Here is a 27,994-nt window from a genome sequence, read left to right on the forward strand (position 1 = left end):
CATTTTATTTAAAAACCGCTGAGCAGTAAAAATCTGTATCTAGTCAATGTGTCTGAGTAATGTTTAACCTTAAATAAAAACTTGACAGATAGATTCACACTCTTTTTATCTTGTTTCCATTAGTTATTTATTTCTCAGAGAGCCTGAATGCTTCCTTGGTACATACTTGATTAGTAGACTGACAAGAACCTTGATAGGGCCAGGGTACAAATGTACATAGTTCCTTTAAAACTCTATCTAAACCAATTTGTTTTGTAATACTTTTGAATGAACTGGATCAAAAGCTCATAGCTGGACTTTGGATCATACTTTTCCTGCTTTTTTAATTTTTAGCATTGATAAGTTTTGGAAACTTCTCTCTTTTTAGGAAGGAGCTAATTGCTTCTGTGAATCTGATTTAGAAAAACAAAACAAAAAAACCCACCTAGATATCGGAGAATTATCCAGCCAGCACTATGTCCAAGTTCATAGCTCCCGACATTAAAAACTTTGTGGCGTGGGACTATGTTGTTTTTGCTGCACTCTTTCTAATTTCTTCTGGCATTGGCGTTTTTTTTGCAATTAAGGAGAGGAAAAATGTAACTTCAAAGCAATTTTTAGTAGGTGGAAAGCAGATGACATGCGGACCAGTGGCATTGTCCGTTACAGCTAGTTTCATGTCTGCAATCACTGTTCTGGGAACACCTGCAGAGGTATATCGCTATGGAGCGCCCTTCATTATTTTCTTTATTTCATATACGTTTGTCATCATCTTTACTTCTGAACTTTTCCTACCTGTGTTCTACAGATCTGGGATTACAAGCATTTACGAGGTAAGTAAAATTGACACTAACCAGTCTATTATGTATACAGACATTTCTAACCCAATTCTATGGTAAAACCTGTCTTTTGGAATAGTTCAAAACCACAGGGTATTTATTTATACTTTGGCATTGAATAGCATTATAATAATAATTATTTATTTGCATTGCAGTTATGTTTAGGGTACCAATCCAGGATTAAGAGCCCATTGTACCAGGCAGACTAGGGAGCTCACCACCTTGCTTAATACAGTAGTACAAAAGTAGGTTAAAGTCGGTAAATGCAAATAAGAAAGATATTGCGTGAGGAGAGCAGTACAAATGTGGTTAGGCTACGTCTACACTGCAGTCAGGGTATGCTTTGCAGCTCACGTAGATGTACTTGTGCTATCTCTACCCTAGCTAGCTCACTAAAAACATCAGTGAGGACACCATGGTGTGTACTTTAGCACTGGCTGCACAAGCAAGTAGATAGCCGGTGACGTGGGGAGAGGCTCAGGCCCACTGGAGCAGGCTGCCCTGAAACCTGAACCACAGTGTCAGCACTGCTATTTTTGGTGAGCTGGCTAGATCAAAGCTAGCATGGGTACATCTAATAAGCTGCAAATCTCACTCCCAGCTATACTGTAGACATCGTCTTAGTCTCCATAAACAGGAAAGAAAATGCTATTCATGAGTCGGTATTAAAGAGGGGCTCAAACCACTAAATTCCATTTCTGACCCCCCAAACTACTAAATTCAGGGTTGTCTGATCTGGGATTTTGGCTCAGTCCTTGTGAATCTAGGGGCATTTACCGAGTATGGATCTGGGTTCAGATTTTGACCACTACCAAAATTTGCAGGTTGAGGGGGATGGATCTGGGCACATCTCCAGTGATTAGGTCAGGAAACATTAAGGGACTTGTAGATGTATCTGAGGGAGTTGGATAACACCAGTTTTTTGCTCCCTGTGCAATTTCCCAGCTGTTTCTGAAATTTTTGCCAGGCATGCCTCCCTGAAAGAAACGAATTCCTGGTATGATTGCTCAGCAGCTGTGAAAATCAATTGTCACTGTGGTGTTATTACTGAGAGCACAGTGCACGACCTCAATTATCTGGATGTCATTGGGGACAAATTTTGGACAAGTAAGGTATTCAATAGTCAGCTGACTTAATAGAGGTCATGGGACATGGTCCTGTTCTTTACTACAGAAAGATTCAGTTACCTAAGGAATGGGTGAAAAAAAGCCTCATGGGCTACTAAATCAAACCAAGGTAATGGGAATGTTTGTACACAGCCACAGAGGTTTAAAAACAAGGGAAAAACTCCATCTGAAAAACTATGCATAGGCATTTTGAAACGTTTCATGGCTAGGTTAGGAAAAGTTCAGATGGGAAATCTGTCCCGGTCACCAGAAGCAAAGTAAACAAGGGCACTTTCCCAAATATATTGGGATAATAAAAGATCAGAGTCAAATTTTCCTCCCCATTTCATCATTGCAATTCAATTGCAATCCTTGGGATCACTTCAGTGTAACTGAGAGAAGAGTTTGTCCCAATGAATGCAAATAAAGATGACAAGCTTAAGAGTAACAGAGAAGCTACTCAAGTATCTCTGCATTAAGATTTCTAAAGGACAGAAAGTCCTCGGAATCTTCTGTAAATAATGTGTGCTGGGGAGCATTCTATATGGTATGTAATCCCCTGGAAAGTATGGATGGGTACTCAGAAATTGCTAAGGGCAGCGGTATCCTTAATCAGTTGGAGTTTATCCTGATGATTCGAGTGAGTAGATTTCTATAGAACCCAATCCAGTTTTTCCTAGTTAGCTTGCAGATGTCCCCAACTCCCCCTCCCCCCCCATGTAGCTGGATGAAGAATCAAAATAAAGCAGTTTTTCCTTTTCTGATTTGCCTCTGGATTTTTCCAAGGACTCCCAACATAACAGGTACTATCAGGTAATGGATAGTTCAGTTCCACCCAACACATTATTTTAGATACTTATGATTATGATACTTAGATACTTTAGATTAATTAGAAAGCTTCTTAAAATGTAATTTTCTATGGCTGCAAAGATCATGCTATCCTGTTCATTAGTGATGATAGCAGTGTTAGTAAAGTCAATGGGACTACTTGTGGAGTAAAGTGCTATTCAGTGCTAATAACTGTATCATAATCTGGCCCAAATGTCACAGATGCTTTTCACTAATTGTACTTTTCATTTCCCCCAGTATTTGGAGTTAAGATTTAACAAGTCTGTTCGCTTTGCTGCAACACTGATCTACATAGTGCAGACGGTAAGAAATGCCTTTGTGTGCATAACCGGGTTTTCTGTAATATATTTACCTAGAAAAGCTCAGCTCAGATGAAGCATCTGTTTGTAGTGAGGTCCTGCTTTGTTTTGTTTTCTTTTCTTTATTTTCCAGTGGGCTTATAGACTAAGGCTCAGAGAGGGTGAGTGAGTTCCCTGAGGTATAGGGGTGCTAATTTTGGTTGGACGTATTCCTGGAGGTTTCATCACATGACAATCTTTAATTAAAGATTCATTTTTACTTCCTGGAGACTCCAGGACAATCCTGGAGGATTGGCAACCCTCCTGAGATACTGTAGTGAATCAGAGAGGCTCATCTGGGATTGGACTCTAGATGTCTCCTGGCACCCAATCCTTTGCTCTGAGGAACTATGAAGCCACATGACCCCTTTCACCAGAAGAACATGAGGCCCTCTGTAGTCCAACGGCGTAGTTGCTTAGCTAACTGAACACATTCTATCATTAAAACTTTTTATCTGATTGCTTGTTCCTCCCCCTCACACAGCACTGGCCTGACAGTTGTAGAGCAGTTGTGAAGATCCCTTGAAGGCACCAGTTTATTTAAATTCTGGCCTGGAATCTCCCCTCCAGCAAGCTCCTGCCAATACCCACCCTCACCAGGACACTCCTATCTCTTCACCTTGAGCACCCCACTGCTTTCACCCTTCCAGCTCCTTCCTGTTTAAAAATAAAATTCTTTATGGCTGCTGCCCCCAGCCATCACTTTGACCTCCCGCTGAACACAATTGTGCACCCACATGGTTCAGCCATTCTTGCTCCAATCTCAAGAGGGTTTTTTTCCCCATCTACTTTCTCTCAAAGGACAGTAAGTCACTTTCAAGTCCACTTCTTTGTGTAGTCAGTAAAACAGACTTAAATCACCTTTGTGATCAACTTAACACCACATCTCTATGTAGCCAAAGGAGGTGCATTTCTAGCACATGGCCCCTTTTGTTACAGCAATCATCCCTTCTGCACATTTCCAGCAGACAAACTTGATTCTGCTGTTTGGCAGTTAGAGAAGCAGGGGCGGCTCTACCAATTTTGCTGGCCCAAGAGCTGCCGCCGAATTGCCGCTGCGGGTCACGGACTGCCACCCCATTCTGAATGCCGCCCCAGACACCTGCTTGGAGCCGGCCCTGTAGAGAAGTAGTTGTTTTAAAAGACTGTTTTTGATCTCTGAAGTTTTTTGGGTGGCCACCTTTATTTTTCTTTGAAAGATTTGTAACACAAGCTCATAAAAACAATCACTCAAACTAAATTTTCCAAAAGATAATTGGTGTGATTTGGTTGAGATAAGTAGGTAGATTCTGGATCATGCTCTGACCCCTTTGAACCACTCTGATTGCACAAAGTGGCAATTCATCTGGCTTAAATAGCCACCTGAGAATCCCCCTGGTAGTTGTCTCAGCTCATTCGGGAAGAAGGCTAAAGGCGATTGTTTTTTTTTTTTCTTTAACAAGATGACCCAGTGCATGTACATATTCAGGATTCTAAATCATCCACAACCATATGTGCATCACATGAATACAAACCAATGCATATACAATACAGCTGTGGCTATGAAGGAGGACAAAGACCATAACTGCAGCTGAGCAGCTTGCCATCTGGTATTTTCTCTCCGAAGGTACACTCTAGGATTCTCGGCTATATTTAGAACAGTGCCTCTGTTATAGTATTGAGGATTAGTTAAGTACTTTTTACAAAACTAAATTAACCTCTTTAAGATGCCTTCCCACTTTTTAGTAATCCAACAGGCAGATGAGGAAATGAAACTAAGGCACTTACAATGAATTTATTTAGGTTTTCAAAAGCAAGCATCAAAACACAGTCCCTGAATGTCACTGAATTACCAGCGAAGGGTGAAATTCACCAAGGTGCAAGGTTCTCTGCACACTGTGGGCAGTACAGAGAAACTGTGCAGGGATGGTGGGCCAAACAACCAATACACCATGGCTATTGAATTTCCTGTGTCTTGTAGACATGGCTCCGAAACGAATGCACTGAGGAAGCTGTTGGGAGTGCAGGCCATGTAATCTGTGCCTGTTGGATACATTGCCTCCAGTTGCTTAGTAGGAGCAATAAGTGGCAGCTACTTCAACCCAATAACCTTGCTTACTCCCAACCAAAAAAAGCCTATGTAAAATCAGTCAGTGCAAGGGGTAAGGGAGAATTTCAGTAAAGCTGTAATATTTTTTCAAATCTATACTGTTTCTGTGAAGGCTGACCTCTAATCAGAGCAAAAAGAACAACTCAGGGGAATAATACCTTAATAATAATACTTATCATTTATAGAGTGCTGTATATTACTAACAACCTTATAAACATTGACTCACTAGTCCCCACAGCCTCTCCCCCGTGCCTCTATGAAGGAGGTGAATAAATAGTAACATCCCCATATCACAGATGGGGAAGCTCAGACAAAGAGAAATTAGTGATTTGTCCAAGATCAACACAGCAAGTCAGTGTGAGAGCCAAGGTAGAGATACAATTATATCAACGGATTTAAAACTATTCATAGTAGCAAATTATTTTAACTAAACATACAGGAAAAGATGCGTGGAAGGTATACATGTTTGCTTCTCAGGAGACTGTTTTCCAAACAAATTCTACTCATTTAATGTTAGCAGCCTTAGCAATGCAGTTCAGTATTTTACTTCTCTTTTCTTTTCCCTCCGCAGTGTCATTATTTGTGCTTAGAATTGTTCAGTTAGCAAAAAAGTAGCCAGTTACGGAAAGGGTTCTGTGGACTCTGTCAGATATTAACAGTCACCCAGGTTCAACATGAGTAGGCTAGGCTATTTCTGTGTCATTGTGTTGATATGATTTCACATCCCCAGATATGACTTTCTCTATCTGATTAATATTTCATGGCACCTAAACACCACACTGATAGGTGTATCAAAAACAGCTAGATAGATATTGTTGATGTATCCATAACTACAGAGTTAAAAAAGAAAATGAAGTTTGATTTTGTAGAGATTAGGGACAGAAAGCCTTACAGTTTAGAACCTCATCCACGTTTCACCATATTTGGGGGCCTTTGGATCTGATGGTTAGCTTTGAGCTCCTCTCTAATCAGAAACCAATCAGCTATTTTTCCAAGTATATTCTTCATGACCTTTTTTCTCCTTCAGATTCTTTATACTGGAGTAGTGGTTTATGCTCCGGCATTGGCTCTTAACCAAGGTGAGTTTCCAGCCCAAAGCACATGGCTACACCAATCAACCATGTCACAACACAAGCAGGATATCTGAAGCAGACAGATTAAAACCAAAATGCTTTATAAAAGGTTCTGTACCTTCATTTTAGTAGCTCTACATTTGCTAGCTCGCCCGCCCCCCTCTTGTGTCAGTACACCCGCAGGAGTCTGTCATTTACCTGCTCTATTTTAGTTTATACTAAAGAGTAACTTGAGGAGGTGAGTGCTGAACAGTTTCTCAATATCTTGGCAAAGTGCTCAGTACAAGGTGATGATCCACCACTGTACTGTGTACTTTGATTCTTTCTTCCCCTTCCAATGGCGCACTGATCTCTAGGGGATAAAACTGAGATCTCTCTATCTAGAAGTATTTCAGTTGTCTAACTCCCAGCAGGAAGGCTGAAGAGTAAGATTGTGGTGTCTCTGATACAGCAGGTGGCAATTCTCCAATGCCCTTGCATAGCACTAAGTGGCTCTATGCTGCTGATCATGGCATGTTTCAGGGAAGATTTAAAACCGAGGTCCTGAATAATGATAAAGTTCCTATAAAGTTTTTTGTAACATCTCTCTTTCAAATTCCAGTGTAACTCCAATCCCTGTTTCCCCTGTAGCTACAACTGAATACTATGTTCTTCACTTTTTTGTGCTAAAACCATTGTAAATCAGGGACTCATCGCTCAGTTTGTTAAGTGTGTTGCGTATTGGCTATCTCCATGAAAGGAAAGGAATCCTCCCACACAGGCCATGGAGTGGTGCCATAAGAGGCTACTTCAGCCCAATGTGTCCATAAAGAGAGGATAGGAGTTGGGGAATGCCAGAGGACCCATGCAGTGGTGAATCATTTGACGCCATATTGGCCTCTCCCAGTCCCCTCCAACTCATTCCCCAGTGGAACTAGACTCTGTTTTATGTGGTATGAGTTACCCCCGAATTCATACCCTGCAAGGTGGAACCAAAATTAATGCTGTTCCTAGGACTGCTTCAGCTGCATGAGTGGGACCTGGATTGCCCCTGTAGGTGAGGCTTCATTCTACACAGAATTGCAATTTGTGCACTGAGCAATGAAACAATTTGGCATTTTTATTCTACTTCACTACGAACAGGGAGTTTCAGCCTACCTAAATTCACTATGGGCCCTACAGCTTTGATGTTAAATTCACTTGAATTACTTCAGTTCTAGTTACATCAATGGGAGTCCTGCATACATATCTGACAGCAGAATTTTGTTCTCCCTCTTTGAATCATTTGAGTCTCTAAAGCACTTGGTACTTTAGTTGATATTATTAATTGCAAAGGAAAAAAAATTCATCAAGGCAAATTTTATTACTCATGAAATCTGGACAAAAGGAGAACTAAGAAATCATTGCTCTAGAACAATTACATATTTAATTCTATCAACTGCGAGATCTTCCACATATCTCACAGAAATTGATTTGGCCTTACAACATTATTCAACTTAATGATTACTCTCACACAAATGAAATGCAATTAATCACAATTTGCAAGAAGGCAGCAAAATGAAAGCAATGATACAAAACAATACGCATCAGAGTCAAGAAACCCTTATCTTGTAGAGGAGCGCCTAATAGGAAACCAATATTAAAGTTAATAAATACTCCTATCCTGCTGGAGTAAAAGGATCCAAGTTATTCTGATGAACTGCACCTGTTGTTTTACTACCAATTTGATTTTCTTTGGTTTTACAGTGACTGGATTTAGTCTCTGGGGTTCTGTATTTGCAACAGGAATTGTCTGCACTTTCTACTGCACTCTGGTATGTAACTAACACAGCAGAAAGGTTTAAATACAGATGATAAAGGCTAACACTACTCAGATAAGAAGTAATAGAAACAGGGTTTCTAATTATAGCTAGAATGACTGAAGTTTGCATTAGTAAACATAGAAACATTTGGCAAGCTAACAATCTTTCAAATATTACATCTATTTTTGTACGTTTTATGGGAATAAGCAAACAGTTTTATATCTTCATCCCACACTCTGAATTCTCAAGGTTTAAATCAGATAGCTTAAGGCCAAGGCCAAGACTTTTCAGTTCAGAGAAGGAAGTGATAAACTTTCCTGCCATACTAAAGCTTCTGGGAAGAAGATAATGATCTCCCTGACTATGTTTCTCAGTCTATAATTTATAAATGGTAAGGGGACAAATTCATTCTTGGAATAACTCCAGCAAAAGTGTAGGGATAGAACCTGAGATGAACACACCCCACTGATCCCAGGCCTTATAAAGAGCTTCAATTTTGAGTGAAAGTATCATGAGAACATCCATGAGGATTTGTATGGGAGCAGATACACTTACTCTTTGAGGATTCATTGTGCAGTAGACAGTGATCACCAGCTTCCTGTGGATATCAAGGGTAACACTTATGCGATTTAGGCGCTTAAGTCCCATTGATTCTTAATGTATTTTTGAAAATGGAGCTTAAGCTCCTAAGCCACTTGGGCATTTTTGAAAATGTTAGTCTCTGTCTGAGCCTGAATACTGAGAGCTTGTAAGGAAAGGGAATCAGTCATTGGGGGAAAGTCAGTGGGTGGGATGTCTGGGACCAGGACTACCAGGATAACATTTGACAATTAAGCATGAAGCCGAAGCCAGAGGGACTCCGGGGCTGGAGGAGGGATATATAACTTTTAGTGGGTGGAAGAATTGGTGATGGAGTGAGGGTTGGTGGCAAGAGGCAGAGCCTAAAATGGCTACTGCCATGAGCTGGCAGCCACTTTACATAGCGGATAGTCAATCTCTTTAATTAGGGATGCAATTTGTACACAAATCAGGGATACACTCTAATTAAGAAGATTAATCATTTTCTTTCCAAACTCAAAATAATTAAAAAAGCCATTGCCCATAACCTGAGGCCTAAAATGTGGACTTTTTGGTGTAGGGATTTACACAATTTAATAGAAACGTTTCCATTATTATTTTTATTTCAATAACAATTTTCAAAAATTAATATTCCCATCCACTGCTGAAAATGAAAACCCCTCCCCCAATATTATGCTAGTCCATGATATCCAGAATATGAAATGACTATTAAAAAAAAAGGAAATTTGCCAGTTTAGTTTCAGTTTCCACATCATGGAGTTTTCTACTATCTTAACACAAAACAGGGGAGGAAAGATAGTCCTGTGGTTAAGGCACTGTACTGGGATTCTAGGGTTCAGTTCCTGACTCTGCCACACACTTGTGTGTGTGATCTTGAACAAGTCACTTAATCTCTCTGTACTTCAGTTCCCAATCTGTAAAATAATACATCCTTTGTCCGAGAAGTAGAATGTAAACCGTTTAGGGCAGGAACGGTTTCTGACTATGTGCAAGTACACAGGGTAGGATTTACATCTTACGCGCTCCTAGGCATAGCTTCTTCAGCCCCCCTTCCCGCCTACAGCTGACCTTCATGTTGCACAGAGTTTTAGAGAGGTAAGGCACTACCAGAACACTGGTGACCCTAGGCACATGCCTACTGTGTCTAACTGAAAATCTGGCCCCACATGTACAGCACCTAACACAAGGCCCTGAGCTGACTTGGGGATTCTAAGCTCTACTGTGATGCAAACAACAACAAGAAAATGCAAATATACAACTTCTTATTGTTTTAGGGAGGATTAAAAGCTGTTGTCTGGACAGATGCATTTCAACTGGTTGTCATGGTGATTGGTTTCTTAACGGTTCTGATTCAAGGAACTATTCAGAATGGAGGACCTACCAACATCTGGGAGAATGCCAACAATGGATCACGCCTAGCAGTATTTGAGTAAGCACAACATAAACTCTGCCTGTAATTCTCATTATGTTTTTTTCACATTTCAGATAAAACCCTACTGGCATTAAGCTGCATTTAAACATTAATAATTATTAAGAGTTAATTTCTGTGACAATGAGTGGTTCTTATTCCTCAATAAAAGTATTGCAGATTGACTATGCTTTAGGAGGTAGTGTGCTTTAAGTCAGTGGTTCTCAGCCTTTCCCAACTACTGTACCCCTCTTTAGGCATCTGAAACTCGAGCCCCGCCACCTGGGGCTGAAGCATATAATAGCTTTGCAGGGCCACAGGCAATTGCCCTGCTTGCTGGTCCTGCACTTGTGACCTCCCTAAACCCATCCAGCGATCCCCTTGGGAATCGTGACCCCCAAGTTGAGAAACAATGATCTTGATGAGTTGATGTACCCCCTGGAAGACCACTGCATATCCCCAAGGGTACGCATGCTCCTGGTTGAGAACCACTGCTTTAAGTATTCAAGCTTTAGTCAAGTCATCCAGCTCTTGGGATGTTCTATAAGTTCCATAAAGAACTCTCATTCCTTTCTTTCCTAATGTGTTTCGGTAAAATCCTGGCTGCACTGAAATCAATGGGAGTTTTGCCAGTGACTTCAGAAGGACCAGAATTTCAGCCCTTATGTTTATCTCTCCATGGACCTTTTTCTAGGATATTCCCCACCCCCTTTTCGCACATCTTAACATTCCCCATCTTTAAAAATACCACATTATTTTAAACACACTTGCCACTGTAGCTAATACTGCTGCCACAAGACTGGTGCCTGCTGTGGTGAATTGGCCTCCCATTGGCGGCTGTTTAGAAACGAGCAGCAGTGACAATGGTGCTGTTATAAAAAAAACTAAGTGTACTATTTTATCAACAGCCGTTCTTGGATCAGAAATCAACAGAGCTGTAACGGAAAGGGAGTTGTACAAATAAAAATAAGATTAACTTTAGTTATATTTATTAAAATAAAATTACAAGGGTGATGAAATTTAAGGCGTAAGCTAATTGCTAGTTTAACTCTGGAAGACATTTATCTTCCTGGGCTAATATATGGTGATAGTATGACTATAGTAATTAGGCGGATTATGGAGCTTTTATGTCTGAATGTATGTGGCATTGTCCCCTGCTGGGAACAGGATACCGAATGAGATGGACCATTAGTCTGTTCCGGAGGGGAGGCGGGGGGCAACCACTTACTTGTGTGCTTGTTATAACTAGTGACTGGTGCAAGGCCAGTAAATATAAGGCTAACTTTCTCACACTTATAAGTCTCAGTATATCTGAGGTATAGCACAGTGATTAGATATTCTTTTTAGCAGAGTAAACACACAAAAGCTTTGCTGTTTAATGATGAATTTGGGCTGAGCATTAGCTACTCAGTACGTCTGATTTAGACAAGTGTCCTAACTGCAGATTCAGATCTTTTGGTATTCCTCAAAGCTCAGGGGTGTTGGAAACTAGACCTTTGGTTCAGGCATATCTCTATTGTGCCTGAATGTTGGGTTTAATCAAGTGGAGCTGAATTACTTTCCTCTCTGTCTTGTAGCTTTGATGTAGATCCTTTAAGGCGACACACCTTTTGGACAATCACAGTTGGGGGAACCTTTACGTGGTTAGGAATCTATGGAGTTAATCAGTCCACAATACAGAGATGCATTTCCTGCAAATCAGAAAAGCAAGCTAAACTGTAAGTTGTCTAGTATCAAGAATGAACCTAAACTATTCTCATAATCAGACGTAATTTATTTCTAACTCTTCTTCTACGGGACTATTCTAATAACTTTTCAAATATACACAGGGAGCCTGGTATGGGCAACTTAACAGAGATTTAAACATCTAAGGGTGAGATTCTGAAACTTTTATTCACATAGAGTTGTATTGAGTAGTCCTGATGCTCTTTGGGACTATTCATGGAGTAAGAAACTGTTTAAACTTTGAAAAACCTGCCTCAAAGTGAATCTTCAAAAGTGGGGTTTGTATATCCTATTAAGAAGTTCACACTGGTGTAATGGAATGCTAAATTGTATTACAAGTTCAGCCATTAGCTGGCAGTGTGTGTGAAAAATGCCTTATATTTAAACAAATCTTAGCCATACCTGGCAGAGCATTAAAGGATGTAATGATGAATATATATGGTGTGTATCTTGCTCAAAAGGAAGCTCTGTGACCACTCCATATCTGGTACAGAAGTATATGACAATTGGTATCTACGGTATTCTTGAAAAAAATGGAAAACCTTTTTAATGTATAAATATCTCAATAAACTGTCATTAAAAACAGAACTAGTATGTACAGAAAAAGACATGCAACATATCAAAAGATTCAAATATCTTCATGACCTTGCTTTACTCCCAAGTGCCTAGAGCTGGTTAAATAATGCAAAAAAAGGGTTTTGCTCAAATGTTTGACTTTGTAAATGAATTAACTTTGATCATAGTCATTTTGATGGTCATTTTCTGTGAAGATGTAAAAGACTGAGTTTTCCTGACAAAAATTTGTAGGAAGTGAATTTCAAAATCACACCCATGGTCATTCATTCGAGCGAAATGTTAAATTCATATGAACAGGTATTTGTCCAAGTGCCTACGCACTTGTTCAGTACGGGACAGAACAAATACCATGTGACCTTACTTAACCTGTCACAGCTGAACAACACAGCTCAGATCTCTCAACTATTTATCAACCCAACCCAGAGAATAAGGGCTTGGAACAGATCTTCTTCTTCAAATAATTCTGAACAAAGACATTTAAAGAAACCACAATCGACTTCTAGACGTTCCACAATCAGAAAGCCTAAATTCATTACATAAATTACTCGTGGCAAATTACTCCCACAGCTCTACGTGTGACAATCCCTCCCTGATTAAAATAAAATGCCTATCTTCAAAGATCTGCTTTATGGATTTTTTTCCAGCAGTGGAAGGAGAGAAGTATGTTTGGCAGCAGGCTGCAGGATCCTCCTTCCATGACGGGAATTCCATTTGGAGGACGTTCCATAGTCCTCTCTGGACAACTTGCTTCAGGAGAAATTAAATGAAGCAGCAGCACCAGGGTCTCTCACATTCTAGAGCAGTGGTTCCAAAAGTACACCCCATGTGTCAAATACCAAGTCCTGGGACATGCAAGATTTACATGTAGCAGCAGGAGCAGAACTCAGCAGAAGAGGCTTTCAGACCAATTACCATTCATAAGAAAAAGGGGAGAGAAGGGAAACTTATTCAAACCTCTCTCAGGCCATAAAAAGATTTAGGTTTTGTTCTGGCAACAGCCACAGATTCAGATTGATTCTTATTTTGTCCAAAATTAGTTCACACATCCCTATCTATGACACACATGGTAATACAATCAAGACAGCATATTTTTATAGAGACCTAAAATCCCATCTGTTCAACAAGAAGGGGAGAGGGGGGTGGGGGGTGGGGGAAGACTTTCCTTTAAAGTAACATAGTGTTATTCAATGCAAATTCACCCTGGGGACAGAAAACCTATTACAGCACAGGTGGGGATCCAGGGCTGTACACAATACCATGTCTATGTTGTTACTCACTGCCACTTTCTTATACATTTTGTGTCTCCTTAACACACGTGATCTCAAAATGCTCCTTCAAGGGCTGGGAAGAAAATAAAGTTTTAAGATATGATTAAAAGGAAAAACAATGTAACGCAGTGTCTCAGTGGGAGGTGGAGAGAGAGTTCAGCAGGATGGGGCTGGCCAAGTGAAAGTGTGACCACTGACTGTGAAGAGTCTTGGGAGACCAAGACTGGAGGAGGGAAGGATAGATGGCTAAGAAGTCAGAGAGGTCTTTTGTATCAGGATCCCTAGAGAGTTTTGAAATTCAGGAGTGTAATTTTGAATTAAATTTGGCAATGGCTAGGAAGTCAGTGAAGGACAATGTCAAAATGCAATACAGATTATGTAAGACCTCACAGGAAAACAACATTTCTAAACTATAGACAGAAAATCCCAAGAGTGAAATGCTGTCATCCAGGTGTACCTCAAATATTTGCTGATGGGGAATACAGATTCATTTATGTGGTGAAATTATAAATGGGCCAGATTCAGTACAAAATAATATCCCATCTGACTTCAATGCATAACTTCAACAACTCTTGAGAAATTAAATCAGTTTTTAAAGGCTTATATGTAAGGATGGCCATAGAGAGATTCTCGTCAGTTTGGCTTATAACATCAGAATTGTAGTTCATTGTAAATCTGCTTCTTGAAGCTGCACCAAAAACATTTCACTCATTTACATTTGTCCTTAAATATAGTGAATACCTTACTTTTTCAAAATATTGGTGCTCCCCAAAAATATCAACATTCACACAAGCCAAGACATGAAGAAATGGTATCATTTATTTTCAGTGGAGTTTCTGAAATGTAGGAGAACAACTTGGGTAGCCAGTAATGACCTTGCCATATTTGTGTTGAATTAGACATAAAAAGGTCTCTCTCGCTCTCTCTCTTTTCAGTGCACTGTACCTTAATTTAGTGGGACTCTGGGTAATCCTAGTGTGTGCAGTCTTTTCAGGCTTGGTGATGTATGCCCATTTTAAGAACTGCGATCCTTGGACTGCTGGTTTCATTTCAGCACCTGATCAGGTATAGAATCAGATTAATGGTGTAAATGAAAAGATAACCATTAGACCCTGATTCAAGAAGGCACTTAAGCATGTGCAAAGTCAATGGGACTGTTCATATGCCTACATCCTGGCAGGTGCCTTGCTGAACCAGGCTCTACAATATGACAATGCTGTTAATTTTTCCTGTGTCATGTATGAATTTTAGGTTTTTAATTTATGCCATAGTCAAATACTACCTCACTTTTGTATTGGTTCAGTATGACTTAAAGGCTTCTCTCTTTTTTTTAATTTATTTTTTTGGTTTATCATTTGAATTCAGTTAGAATTGAGGTGGCTGAATGAGGATTTCTGTTGAACTCCTCACTTTTGTATTGCAATGTGGTCAGAAGTAGCGACTGCATCTGCAGAGTCCAGAAAATGTCCCAGTTAACATCCTCTCTTGTTTGGTGTGTGTGTTTTCTCCTAGCTGATGCCTTATTTTGTTATGGACATATTTTCCACAATGCCAGGACTCCCCGGACTATTTGTTGCATGCGCATTCAGCGGAACCCTCAGGTCTGTGTCTGAAATTGTGTTTTGTCTAGTATGTGCCATTGCACATACTGCCTTGACTATGCAAACGTTGGCAAAACTGACAGTTCATCAAAGAACCAAACCCTGATCAAAATGCTGAACATGAAAATGCAGCAGAATTTCTCTTTCCCTTGGCTCAGCTAAGAAATGCTGCAGTGGTTTGTCTTTCTATATCAGACTCATGCTAGAGTCTGAGTATGCTTTGGCAGTTACATTTTCCTATCCCCTTCAAACGCAAGAACAAGAACCACATTATTAACACCAACAAGGGAGCGGAAAGATCGGCGAAATATCAATGTCCTCTTTAAATGAAGCTCAGCCTCCTGAGCTAATGCAGCTGTGAAGATTTCAATCCCTTTTATTTGACTTGACTGGTACAATTGTACAATTAGGAAACCAAATGGAGGCCACAACAGTGTGTCTGGCTCAACATAAAACCACTATGAAAATAATATAAATACACTGTCAAAGTAGAAAAAAAATGTGTCTGGAGAAATCATTCTCCCTCAGGCTGTGCTGAGTATGGATAGTAGTAATTGGCTTGTAGGCAGTAGTAACTACATCATCAGTGTTCAAAGGAAAGTTAGAAAGAGATGGAAGGTTGAAGTCCAGACTGGCAGCAGGCAGACTTGCCACAGACTCAAACTCATAAAAGCCATCTGAGAATTACCACATTCATGCTTCTGTTCCCTGCACAGTCATGTCAGGATCACAATGGTCTTGATTCATATGAAACCAGTTCCATTCCATGTCTCGGATTAGGTGAGCCAATAGAACTGGTATTCTCATATGTACAATAAGTATACTCAATTAATTGTAGTGCCTTAAGAAAAGGATGTGAATTATCCTACCTGTAGGCTTAAATTACACCCAAGTAACCTCATTGGGACAGATTCTGATCAGTTGTAGTGTGAATCCAGAGCAACTCCACTGAAGTCAGTGGATTTACACCAGGATAACTCAGTGAGGTCTTTGCCTATTACGAGCTCAAATTCTTCCTCAGCTTGAAGAAAAAATCCATTGGTAAAAGTAACTCTCAAAACACATTTTCTATGTCCACCATGTATTTAAGTCATTTTAGTCATTATTTTGTGAAAATTGACATCAGTAGGGTAGCATGGGTCTAACTGAGTGTGGAACCAACCACTCTGCACATTACTGGTGCTATACAATACAACAATGAAATGAATGATAGCATTTGTGGAGGGAGATGTAACTGAATATGATTTTAATTTGTATTATTATTTTAGTAACTATTTTGTGCAGGCTAACACCAATGGGTTTGCCTGGGTATAACTGATGAAAGAATAAAGAACCTAACATACTTGTGCTGCTGTACCTATAACAACAATTTCCCCTGGATTACTTGCTAAGTAAAGTCCTACTCAGCATGAGCAAGGGTGTCAAAATTATGCCTTGAGTAATTACGGTTCTTATTTGGCACAAAGTATGTGAAAGGAGTAGCTATTATAGTTGCGGGCATTATGGTCTGAGAATAGATGGATGTATTAGATAGCGTGAAATGAACCAGTCTTTGGGGAATTTTGCCAAATTGGACTTAATTAGTTATGATGCTTTCCAGAAAAATATGGTACCAGCACTATTTATTTCATGCCCTTTGGAGTCTAACATAGCGATGTTCTTGTTTGACTTTTTTGAGAACATGGAAAAGGTCTATGCAGTTTCGGCAAGTGGAGGATTTGGTACCGTGTGTCTTAAGTAGGTGCTTCTATCTTGTTCTGAGTGAGCACCGAAAGTGGCATAAGTGAAAGGCCCCTCATGATTGCAGCGGGAATGGGAATGGTTCCAATGTCCTCATCTCTCAGTGGTCAGTCTGAGACTAGCAGCTTGTGCTCATGATTTTGCTAGTCTCAATAAGTCCCAGTTGTGGGGCTTAAACTCTGCAGTCATTTAATCAGTTATATCAAGTGATACCCACAGAATGACAGCTTAATGACTATTCATATATAAAACAAAGAAATAATTGCCAATCAGCCAGTCTTTTCAAGAAATGTTCAAGGTAGATCATAAACAATATGATTCATCTGTTAATATTTTGGCCAGCACATTTTAGCTCAGCATAATGTTATTTGGGAGTTATTTCTGTTAATATGATCATAATTGTACATTATTGTAAAATGTTTGTTTTTACAGCACTGTGGCTGCAAGCATAAATGCTCTAGCAACAGTAACATTTGAGGATTTTGTCAAGTACCGTTTTTCAAATCTCTCTGAAAAAATGAGCACCTGGGTCAGCAAAGGCTTATGTAGGTACAGTAGATGGATCTTCTACTTATGCATATTTATCATAATGCCAAAAGTATTTTTTTAACCCTTCTTCTCTAGTCAATACCCCTTTGTTTCTTTATACATCAACACAAAATAGAAGTTTTTGAATGCTCATGGTATTTATGCAATGAGGTCCTGATATCACTAGCTTATAATAAGGTGTTAGTAAATATGGAGTAACCAAGACTGTAACTTAATAAATAGGTGTATATGACTTCTGCAGCGCCCTTGTTTTCTTTCTGAAGTAAAATGCAGAACTTAGTATTGCATCGAGTTTTTGAATAACCTAATAATGCTGAATTTCTTGCTAACCTATTCTCTGCTCACAGTCCTTCAAGAGTCTGGAAAAGAGAAGACTGAGAGGGGACATCATAACAGTTTTCCAGGACATAAAAGGTTGTTACAAGGAGGAGGGAGAAGAATTGTTCTTCTTAACCTCTGAGGATAGGAGAAGAAACAATGGGCCTAAATTGCAGCAATGGAGGTTTGGGTTGGACATTAAGAAAAACTTCCTGTCAGGGTGGTTAAGCACTGGAATAAATTGCCTAGGGAGGTTGTGGAATCTCCATCGTTGGAGATTTTTAAGAGCAGGTTGGACAAAGACCTGTCAGGGACAGTCTAGATAATACTTAGTCCTGCCATGAGTGCAGGGGTCTGGACTAGATGACCTCTCGACGTCCCTTCCAGTCCTATGATTCTCTGATTCTAAGATACTGCCTCTCACAGTGTTAGAAGTTTTCAGTTTTTGCTTCATGTTGCATGATGAAAAATTCACATTATGAGAACAAAAGTGAATACTCTTGTGGAGTATTCAATATTGATGCCTCTGGTACTACTCATGTGCTCAAATTTTAGCACTCGTGTAACTTTACAGGATTGAGGCCAGAGGGGGTTGTTCTCTTAATGTGAATTTTCATCATGCTATATGAGTAAAGTTATACATGTGCTTAATTATTTGTAGGATGAAAGCCTGCATTTATATGTATGAACAAGGGACTGTGTCAGACTCCTTTAAAAAAGTTTAATAAAGTTTTAATGTTGAAAGCACTGGGGAAGCTCAAGGAAAACTCATTTGTGATACCCACAGAATGGCAGCTATAAATCATTTCTAGCCTGTCTTAGAGGATCACTATGCAGTGTTATTGTAGCTGTGTTGGTCTCAGGATATTAGAGACATAAGGTGGGTGACATAGTATCTTTTATTTTATTTTCTGTGGGTGAAAGAGACAAACTGTCAAGCTTACACAGAGCTCTTCTTCAGGTCAGCTTTTGAGCTTGGTGTAGCTTGAAAGCTTGTCTCTTTCACCAACAGAATTTGGTCCAATAAAGGCTATTACCTCGTCCACCTTATCTCTCTTAGAGGGTCACTGTCAGCTTGATATTTTTAAATAGTTGATATATAAAAAAAATCAAGTTTCTGACAGTGCATCCTTTAAATAATGTGTTGAATTTTAAAAATATCTTTAGAATATTTATATGGATATTGCTGCTCTCCTACAGATTTTCATTAAGTTCATATATAGGGTAAGACCACAATCACACTCAGACCCTTCATCTCTGTACATTTGTCTGCCTGTGACCTCAGTTTTAGCTTTGCTGCTGCCGTTACTTTAAACATCCTCACGAAGAACACCCCTGTGAGTGCCACACAGAGCAATGCGTGAGAGCGTTGCCATGCTAGTGCATGAGATAGGACAGTGGCTAGGATGAACTGAAACCAATTATACAGTCAGATGCAAAAACTGAACCAACTGAAAACACTGGAGAAGACTATTTTTTTCGCTAACTTCCTTCCTTTTTTGCACAGAGACGGGATTTCTAAATTAATGCTAACTATTTAATGTTGCTTTGGTAAAGAGATAACAGGATCTGATGTTGAATAGTTCAGTAAAATATGGTCCCACATCAAAGCCCATAATGCAAATTCCTTCATTCTACCTGATCTTTCAGATGATGGGAAAGAACAATAAATCCAATAAAAAAACCAATCTTGGAGCTGCAGAGCAATTTGAGGAAGTCCATACCACTGATCACTGATGCACTTGTAACTGCTGCTAATATTAATCATTAATCTCTTTCAGGTATAGTATTTGGAGTGCTGTGTACTTCCATGGCTGTGGCAGCATCACTTCTGGGAGGAGTTGTCCAGGTATTTAAATATCCAGAGACTCACTGAGCTCTACAACTAAAGAAAATTGATCTTGTACCCTGTTTGTTCTCTTTTCTATTAAATCATATTTTCTGTGAAATACAAATGGTGTTGTATAACGAAGAAACAGACTATAAATAATAATAATAGTAAGCACTCCTGACAGGATGAGTGCTTTACATAATCCATTGAGTGAAGAAATCTGCTTGTTGAGTGCAATCCTAAACAATCAAAGTAAAGCGGAGCACGTTTGAGTCCTTTCTGACATGCAGTTCCAGCTTAATATTAATATACAGTATTGCCATTGCCACCTTAGTGTTAAATTAACTTCTGTGACCAGTAACAAAAATAACAAGGGCAATCATTGCAAAAACTTTATCATTGGAAAGGTAAAACACCAATCACAATGTTTCTTCTTTAACAATATACTGACGGAATTTGCATTTTATAATTTGCCATTAAAATGTTACAAAGCAGAAATCAGAGCTCTGCATGCATCAGAATGAGAACATTAAAAAGGTGTGATAAGAATAAGACTGTGGATATATCAAGTGACATTGATTAGCCCTGAAAAATGTCTCCTGTGCGTTGTTTCAACAGGCTTCACTCAGCATTCACGGCATGTGTGGGGGGCCCATGCTAGGATTATTTACACTGGGAATTGTGTTTCCTTGTGCTAATTGGAAGGTAAGAGGTGACGATCATTGTCTCAGTGAGTTTCCGCTTGCTGGTCCTTCATTTATATGATCCTCCTTTTATTATTAATTATTATTAATTACTATTATTATTATAAAATGATAAAATATAATAATAATAAAAATACTGTAGCACCTAGGAGCCCTAATCAAGGACCAGGATGCCATTGTGCTAGGTACTATACAAACACAGAACAAAATGACAGCCCCAACCCCACAGATTCTGTGCCCTGCTTTGAGGCCTCTTACTAGAGATTAGTCCAAACCTACCCCACCCCCCATTTATCAACGCTCCTCCATTTTGGAGCTTGTTCAGAAAACTATTGACAAAATTCAGACCTTCCCCACTCCCACACTGTGAAGGCCATGGGGCTTCAGGCTATGAAGTAGCCCTTGTGTAGCTTTGTTCACAGGCTGTAATAACAACTGCTGACTCATAGCACTTCCTATGTGAGGGTTCTAATGCCACTTCAGATTTGGGTACATGTGGATCCAGTGGCTCCTCCCCTGGCTTACCCAACAGCACCCTCCTGAGAATAGGTTGGCATGGGGACTCCAGTGGCCTTGTGTGCACCATCTATGCTGGGTGGATTCTACCATTACAGAATATTCAGTTCAGTCCATGGTACATCATTTATAGAACTGAGTTTCCATAGTAATAGATGTGGGATGTCTGTGCATGTATGAAAGGGCCATATAACTCTAAACCAGCATGAAGAATGTGTTACTGGAGCCTCTACAGTCAAATCTACTTAATTTATATTTTGGCTGAATAAAGCCCTGCGACTTCAGCCACAGATACAAAGTCCTCATTTGCCAATTACCACCACTCACTGAATAGAGAATAGTTCCCTACATTTAGAATAGGAAATAACTCTGGTAGCTCAGATATCGCTTTGTGGCAAATGTCGACTGTCTAATGCAACCACCCTCTATTTGAATTAAATCTCCAAACAAAACAGAGCAGTAAATGGGCAAAAATAGTATAATTCCATCTGGCTATATTTGTAATTCAAGCTAACATCTATTCAGTACAGGCAGTGAAGAATGGACTGCAGGAAGGTATTTATACCATGGTAAAATGTTCACTTTAAAAGTGTAATCATTATGAAGGAGCTTCACATGGGAATATTAGTTTTTACAGGGAGCAAAGAGGGTCATTTCCGAGTAAATTTTCAGCACATGGTTTAAAAGCTAGTTTTATCCATTCAGTGTGCAGCACGCAGGAAAACAGGCTTTTCATCTGAATTCTGACCTTCTGTTGCATTATCATGTCTGACAACAGAAAAGGTCAGCATTTTTCAGACTTCAAACTTGTGACAAAATTTCAAGTTTCAATTAAAAAATAGAAGAGAAAAAATTACTAACAATGCCCCAGCCCAATTTTTGACCCACTCTACCAAATAAGGATGGATTCAGCACCCTTGGAGCGAATGGGAATTTTCGAGTGCAGGACCAAGCCATTATCACCTGATTTCATGTGTGCAGTGACGTATTTCAGTTCTGTCTAATAATATATCTTGCTTTATTTAAGGGTGCTGCAGGAGGCCTATTGACTGGGATCACCTTAGCATTTTGGGTTGCTATTGGAGCTTTTGTTTACCCAGCACAGCCTTCAAAGGCCCGCCCTCTGCACTTATCAACAGCCAACTGCACTCTAGCTAACAACTCAGAGATGATAACTACATTGGCTCCTACTCTCCCTCCAATCAGGTATTTTCCATTGATTTTTGTGCGGTTTTGTCACAATGTGAGTTTTTGAAATTAATATTCTGTTCTATAAAGGTACTTACTGCATGACATCAGCTCTGGGCTACAACAGTTGTCCAAATTGTGCTCCATGACACTTCAGGGGTCTGAGGGCATGCTGATGATCTCCAGACAGCTCGTTGGTCACATGATGCACGTTCTCCTCCAGCTGCTACATAACACGAAAGAAAGTTGAAAATACACTAAATACATCCCTAATATTACCTTTCCATGTAAACAATTAGGAACATGGGATAGGTAGGGACCTCCTGGGTCATGGAGTCAAGTCCCCTGGTACTGCAGGCAATCCCGTTTTATAATCAGATTGCTGCAGGGATGTTCCTGGATTATGAAATTGTAGGTGTCAGGGAAGGGTGTCCATAAGATGATCTATAATGTGGTCCACATTGTGAAAAGTTTTTTAGTATCACTTCAGTTACCATGTTGTACCTTGCTTAGGGTCCTGTTGAACTCCCAGTGATGTCAATGGGAAAGCTATCCATTGACTTCTGTGGAACTTTTAAAGAGGAACACTTTCAAGATACATACAGCTCAATAGCTAGCATTAAGAAAAGGCCAAACCAGGTATTACTAAGAGATTAACTGAGCAGGCACAAGTCAATTCCATCTTAGGGTGATTCTAGAAGCACGTTAGGGTATATCTGTAATATAGAAGAGGTGTGAAGGGAAGTTATAAATAAAATATAAGGGGCTGGTTAAACGACTGAAAGATCTGTAACTGTGGATCTAGCATTAACTAACTGCACCCAACAAAAGGCAGAACCAGCGCTCAGTACCTTACAGGACTGGGCCTTAAATTATCTGCATTTATAATTACTTGGAAAGGAGAGATTGACAAGCATAAAGCCACTTGACAATACCAATTTTTGTGACACATACAATTCTAGCAGTGACCATTAGCCAGAAGCAAACTATTTGTTAAAATGCTAGAACTATCTGGACCCAATGCAGTTCTATCCATACTGGACATGTGTTCTGTTCTTGATGTGTGTATGTGGTTATCTATGTATAGAACTGTCTATTACTTCTGTTTTTTTTTAAATGATTTTTTATCTGAGACAATATAGTTTTGTCCTTCATAGGAAGACATTTATAAGTCAATGGCAATTATTGCTAACGTATTCTTCCTCTCTTCTTGTGCTGCCATAGGCCTCAACTGGCAGATACTTGGTATTCCTTGTCCTACCTTTACTACAGCACTGTGGGCTGTTTAGGGTGCATTATTGCAGGCCTTCTGATAAGCTTTTTAACAGGTTGGTTACTTATTAAAGGTTTTTTGCATTAAGATTCGACTAGAATCAATTGTATTAGAATTCTACAGATATGTACAAGGGTGCAAACTCGAAACCCAGACACTTATTGGAAAGCAGTGGAGCTAAAACTGGGCCACTTGAGTCTAACTCAGGGGTGGGCAAATGTTTTGGCCTGCGGGCCACATCTGGGTGGGGAAATTGCATGCAGGGCCATGAATGTAGGGCTGGGGCAGGAGGTTGGGGTGCAGAAGGGAGTGCAAGGGGCAGGAAGGGGTGTGGTGTGCAGGAAGGGGCTGAGGAAAGGGGGTTGGGGTGCAGGAGGGGGTGCGGGACTGCTCAGGGCAGGGGTGCAGGGAGGAGTGTGGGAGGGGGGCTCAGGGCAAAGGGTTGGAGTGCAGGAGGGGTTTGGGGTGCGGGCTGCTGCCTGGCACCGCTTACTTTGAGTTGCTCCGGGGTGGCAGCAGCGCTCACTAGGGCCAGGGCAGGCTCTTGGCCCCTGGGTGGTGGGCAAAGGGCTCCGTGCTCTGCCCTCACCTGTGGATACCACCCCCAAAGCTCCCACTGGCCTCAGTTCCCTGTGCTGGCCAATGGGAGCTGCAGGGGGCAGTGCCTGCAGGTGAGGGCCGCGCATGGAGCCCTCTTCCCCACCCCTAGGGGCCGCAGGGACATGCTGCTGGCTCCTTCTGGAAGCAGTGTGGGGCCGGCAATCCTGCAGGCTGGATCCAAAGCCCTGATGGGCTGGATCCAGCCCGCAGTTTTCCCACTCCTGGGCTAACTGGTTTGTAGATTCCCATTCACTGAGGTTTCCCAAGGAAATTCTGGGTATGTTAACTATGGATGGATCTGGAGGTTTGAAAAACAGCAATAGCAGATAGACTTACTGCCCTAAAGGGGAGTCTAAAACTGTCATAACTATGGGACCTCTGCAGCTGGAGGAATTTAAAGCAGTGCTTACCCTGCTCTAAGTTACACTGCAGAGCAGTTCAGCCTCCAGTGGCCCTAAGATCAGGGGACAGAAAAATGGTTTAGCTCCACCTTACCCCACCCTCTCAGCTGCTCTGATGTGAGTATGGCCCAGCTGAGCATTCAGCTTGTTATCTTCTTGTTTTTATTAGAGAGATCAAACTAGTTTTCATTTTAAAATGAAACAAAAATAAAAAGTCAAAATGAAGCAAGCAAACGCATTTAACCTCTTCCTCAATATTTACATAATTAATAAACAGAGATGCTCATCTGACACCCTCTCCCTAATGCAGCCCTAGATGAGATCAATACAAACTCCCTAAGTGGATATTTATCTCAGCCAGATGGATTAATTGCTTGAGACCATGACAGCTGAGATTCATCCGGGCAAAGATGACAAGTGAGCCACCACACAGACCATGGAATAACTACCTGTCTTAGCTTCATCTGTTGTCTTGTGTCTCCTTTCTCTGCTTAGATGTCCATGGAGCATACCATTAACAACGATTTTTATTCTTTCCAGGCCCTGCTAAAGGAAAAGACATGAAGCCACTGTTAATACGTCCTGTCTGCAACCTGTTTTGTTTTTGGTCTGAAAAATGCAAAACATTATGCTGGTGTGGCGTGCAGCATGACAGCACAAAAGTGAGTCTATTTCATAACAGAACCGCACACGACAGTATTATTCAGTGCATGCTGTGCAAAGTATTTGACAAACGGATCAGATTTAGACATCAAATTCTAAATTCCTGCTGCATACAGCAGAAAAGGCCACAAACAGTTAAGTGGAAATCAGACCAGAACTGAAAAAAATCAGCCTTATTTTGCTCATTATTTAGCCCCAAATCATGTTACAATATGTCACTATTTACCAGGTACAGAAGGATCACGGAATCTAGAGAGGAAGAAGCCCTGTTATGTGAAGTCAATGCTCCTTGTAATGCATGGTATAATCTCTTACACATCAACAGGGAGCATATCAGAAATTTAATCTTAGCCAAAAGGCCAAGAAGAGAGGTCAAACAAGGCATTATTTAATGTTTAAAGAAACAAAAATACAGAAGAAATGGACAGGCACCAATCTTCCTATGAGGTCTTAAAAACATATCTAAAGATTAGAATTAGGGTAATATTTTCAAAGTATTTACGTGATTTAAGAGCTTAAGTTCAATTTTCAAATGTGACTCAGGCATGTAGGAGCTTAAGTCCCATTGACTTTCATTGAAACATAGGCACCTAAGGCCAGATTTTCAAAGCTATTTAGGTGCCTAAAAGTGCATATAGGTCTCTAGTGGGATTTGTAAAAGCACCTGTGTGTCTGGAGCCAGATTTTTAGAAATAGGAGGTGCCTAACTCCCATTGATGTCAATGGAAATTAGGCACCTAGACATTTTGAAAATCCCACTAGGTGCCTCTCTGTATCTTTAGTTGCCAAAATGCCTCTGAAAATCTAACCTTAATTGCCTAAGACAAATTGCCATTTGAAAATGAGAATTTTTGGAAATGTTACTCTTATTCCTTTTACCCAGTGGAAAATGTGCATACTGCATAATGCAGTATTTCAGAAATGAAAGTACTGTAGGTTTGTGAAGAACATGTGCTGGGAAGCTGCAAGAGTACTTGTGTGGTTTTGAATTCTGCAGATGCAATCAGAACTGAATTGGGGTTCAGGATCTGGGGAGGAAATGAGAATTAGGCAGCATGGACTGCCTTTGAGATGATGGATAATTTTTTTGCTCATATTACATTCTTGCAAACATATCAGGAATTACAGCAGAAACATGAAAATTGGGATAAGAGCAAAAGAAATGATCTGTCCTCTTATAGAACAAGAAAACCTGACCACTTAGTTTCTATGATCTGCTCATTTGTGTCAGTCTTATGTGGAAGTTGAGGAGAGCATCATTCTAAGGACATGATTCTGCTCCCATTGAAGTTAACATCAGTTTTGCCACTGAGTTCAGTGGGATCAGGTTCAGGCTTTAGATACTTATTAGTACACCTTTTAAAAGTGTCTGGGACTGGGGCTAAATATTAACAAGCCAAAGGACACAATGGAGGAAAAGATGTAAAGTCAATTCCTTGCTTTTGTTTCTGTTGTGAAAAATGACTGTAAAAGCCACATGGTATATTGGATTCTGTCATATATGTGTTTGAAGAGGTCCATATTGTGCTGGGCCTATATAGAGCTTTCCTGAGCTATATGCAGAAATAAGGCTCCCATACACTCCTAAAATCTTGGGTCAGAATGCAGGTCTGGTGGTGGCAATGGGGACCAAAGACTGCACAGCTGTTACTCCTTCCCTGTCTTGGAGCAGATGGGTAGGAAGGAGGCAAAAGAGGGGCAGAACCTTGGTTCCACCCTCCTAATACACTGGCCAGTGAAGCTGAGCCTCCAGGAGGAGGAAAGCAGACAAGATGCCCAGTAAATATCTGTGACAGATTATCCACCCCTTCCCCCAGGTGCCAGTGGGAAGGATTTGTGACTATCTCAGTCATGATTCCAGCCTGATGCTCCTCCTAGCATAGTGCTGCCCTGTACTTTGGGAGATTCTGTGGCCTAGTGGATAGAGCACTGACCTGGGGCTCAGGAGACCTGGTTCTGCCACTGGCCTGCTGGGTGACCCTGGGCAAGTGACTTCACCAGTCAGTGCCTCAATTTCCTCATCAGTAAAATGGGGATAATGAATATATAAGCAATTATTATTATTACTCAGGGCACTGAGGAAGCAAACTCTATATAAATATGTTTTTTTCCTAACTGCCAGCTCAACCCGAGCTCTGAGAGTTGAGATGGCTCTTCCCTTCTTTTGCACCACTAAGTGTAATAAAGACTCTTTAGGAAACTCTCTCAGCCCATGTAGATCACACCTGTGGATTATTTTCAGATTATGCCCTCAGTGTCCCTTTCTGTTCAGTGGGTTTGCACAGGTGCAATGTATTGGCCCTGTAACACACACAAAAGGAATATCTTTCTGGGGTTTTCAGAGGAGCCTCAGGAAGTTTCAGGTGCCTGAATCTCATTGAAATCCAGTGAGATCTGGGCACTTAACTTCAAAGCCTTTTTTGTGTCACTCTGAACACACACAGGGAGCAGCTCTGTGATGGATAAGAGTCACTTTACAGAGTACAGAGTAGCAGCCGTGTTAGTCTGTATTCGCAAAAAGAAAAGGAGTACTTGTGGCACCTTAGAGACTAACCAATTTATCTGAGCATAAGCTTTCGTGAGCTACAGCTACAGAATGCATCCGATGAAGTGAGCTGTAGCTCACGAAAGCTCATGCTCAAATAAATTGGTTAGTCTCTAAGGTACCACTAGTACTCCTTTTCTTTTTACAGAGTAGAATCACACTTCAAACTCTTCTTATAGGGACTAGATGCATAAATCCAACTATGATTTGCTAGGGTTGGTTTTCATGTTTGAAATATGGCAAATCACACTTATTCTTCAAACTTCTGTATTTTTATTCCTATTTCTCAGGAGGACTCTGAAAACAATCTGTGTAAAGATGGTGCAAAGAAGGCAGGGACAGATGAGCCCATCCACAATGGATTCAACAGTGAAACCCAGAGTCATTTACCGGGTTATAATCATCATGAAAAATCCTACACCAATACAAGCATAGAGGCAGAATCCTACTTCTAG

At 40.4% G+C, this 27,994-nt stretch overlaps 1 protein-coding gene across 1 annotated transcript; it reads left to right on the forward strand.

Annotated features, from left to right (window-relative positions):
* Positions 1–455: 455 nt before the first annotated feature.
* Positions 456–27,994, forward strand: SLC5A12 (solute carrier family 5 member 12). The gene is made up of 15 exons (XM_077820135.1): positions 456–812; positions 3,011–3,076; positions 6,228–6,279; positions 7,999–8,066; positions 9,908–10,062; positions 11,619–11,759; positions 14,546–14,675; positions 15,123–15,211; positions 17,384–17,496; positions 19,600–19,667; positions 20,268–20,354; positions 21,897–22,075; positions 23,282–23,385; positions 24,872–24,993; positions 27,830–27,994. The coding sequence occupies exons 1-15, from the start codon at positions 456–458 to the stop codon at positions 27,992–27,994; spliced, it is 1,896 nt and encodes a 631-aa protein (XP_077676261.1).

This window comes from Eretmochelys imbricata, chromosome 6, assembly GCF_965152235.1.
Source record: "Eretmochelys imbricata isolate rEreImb1 chromosome 6, rEreImb1.hap1, whole genome shotgun sequence".
Taxonomy (NCBI): Eukaryota; Metazoa; Chordata; order Testudines; family Cheloniidae; genus Eretmochelys; species Eretmochelys imbricata.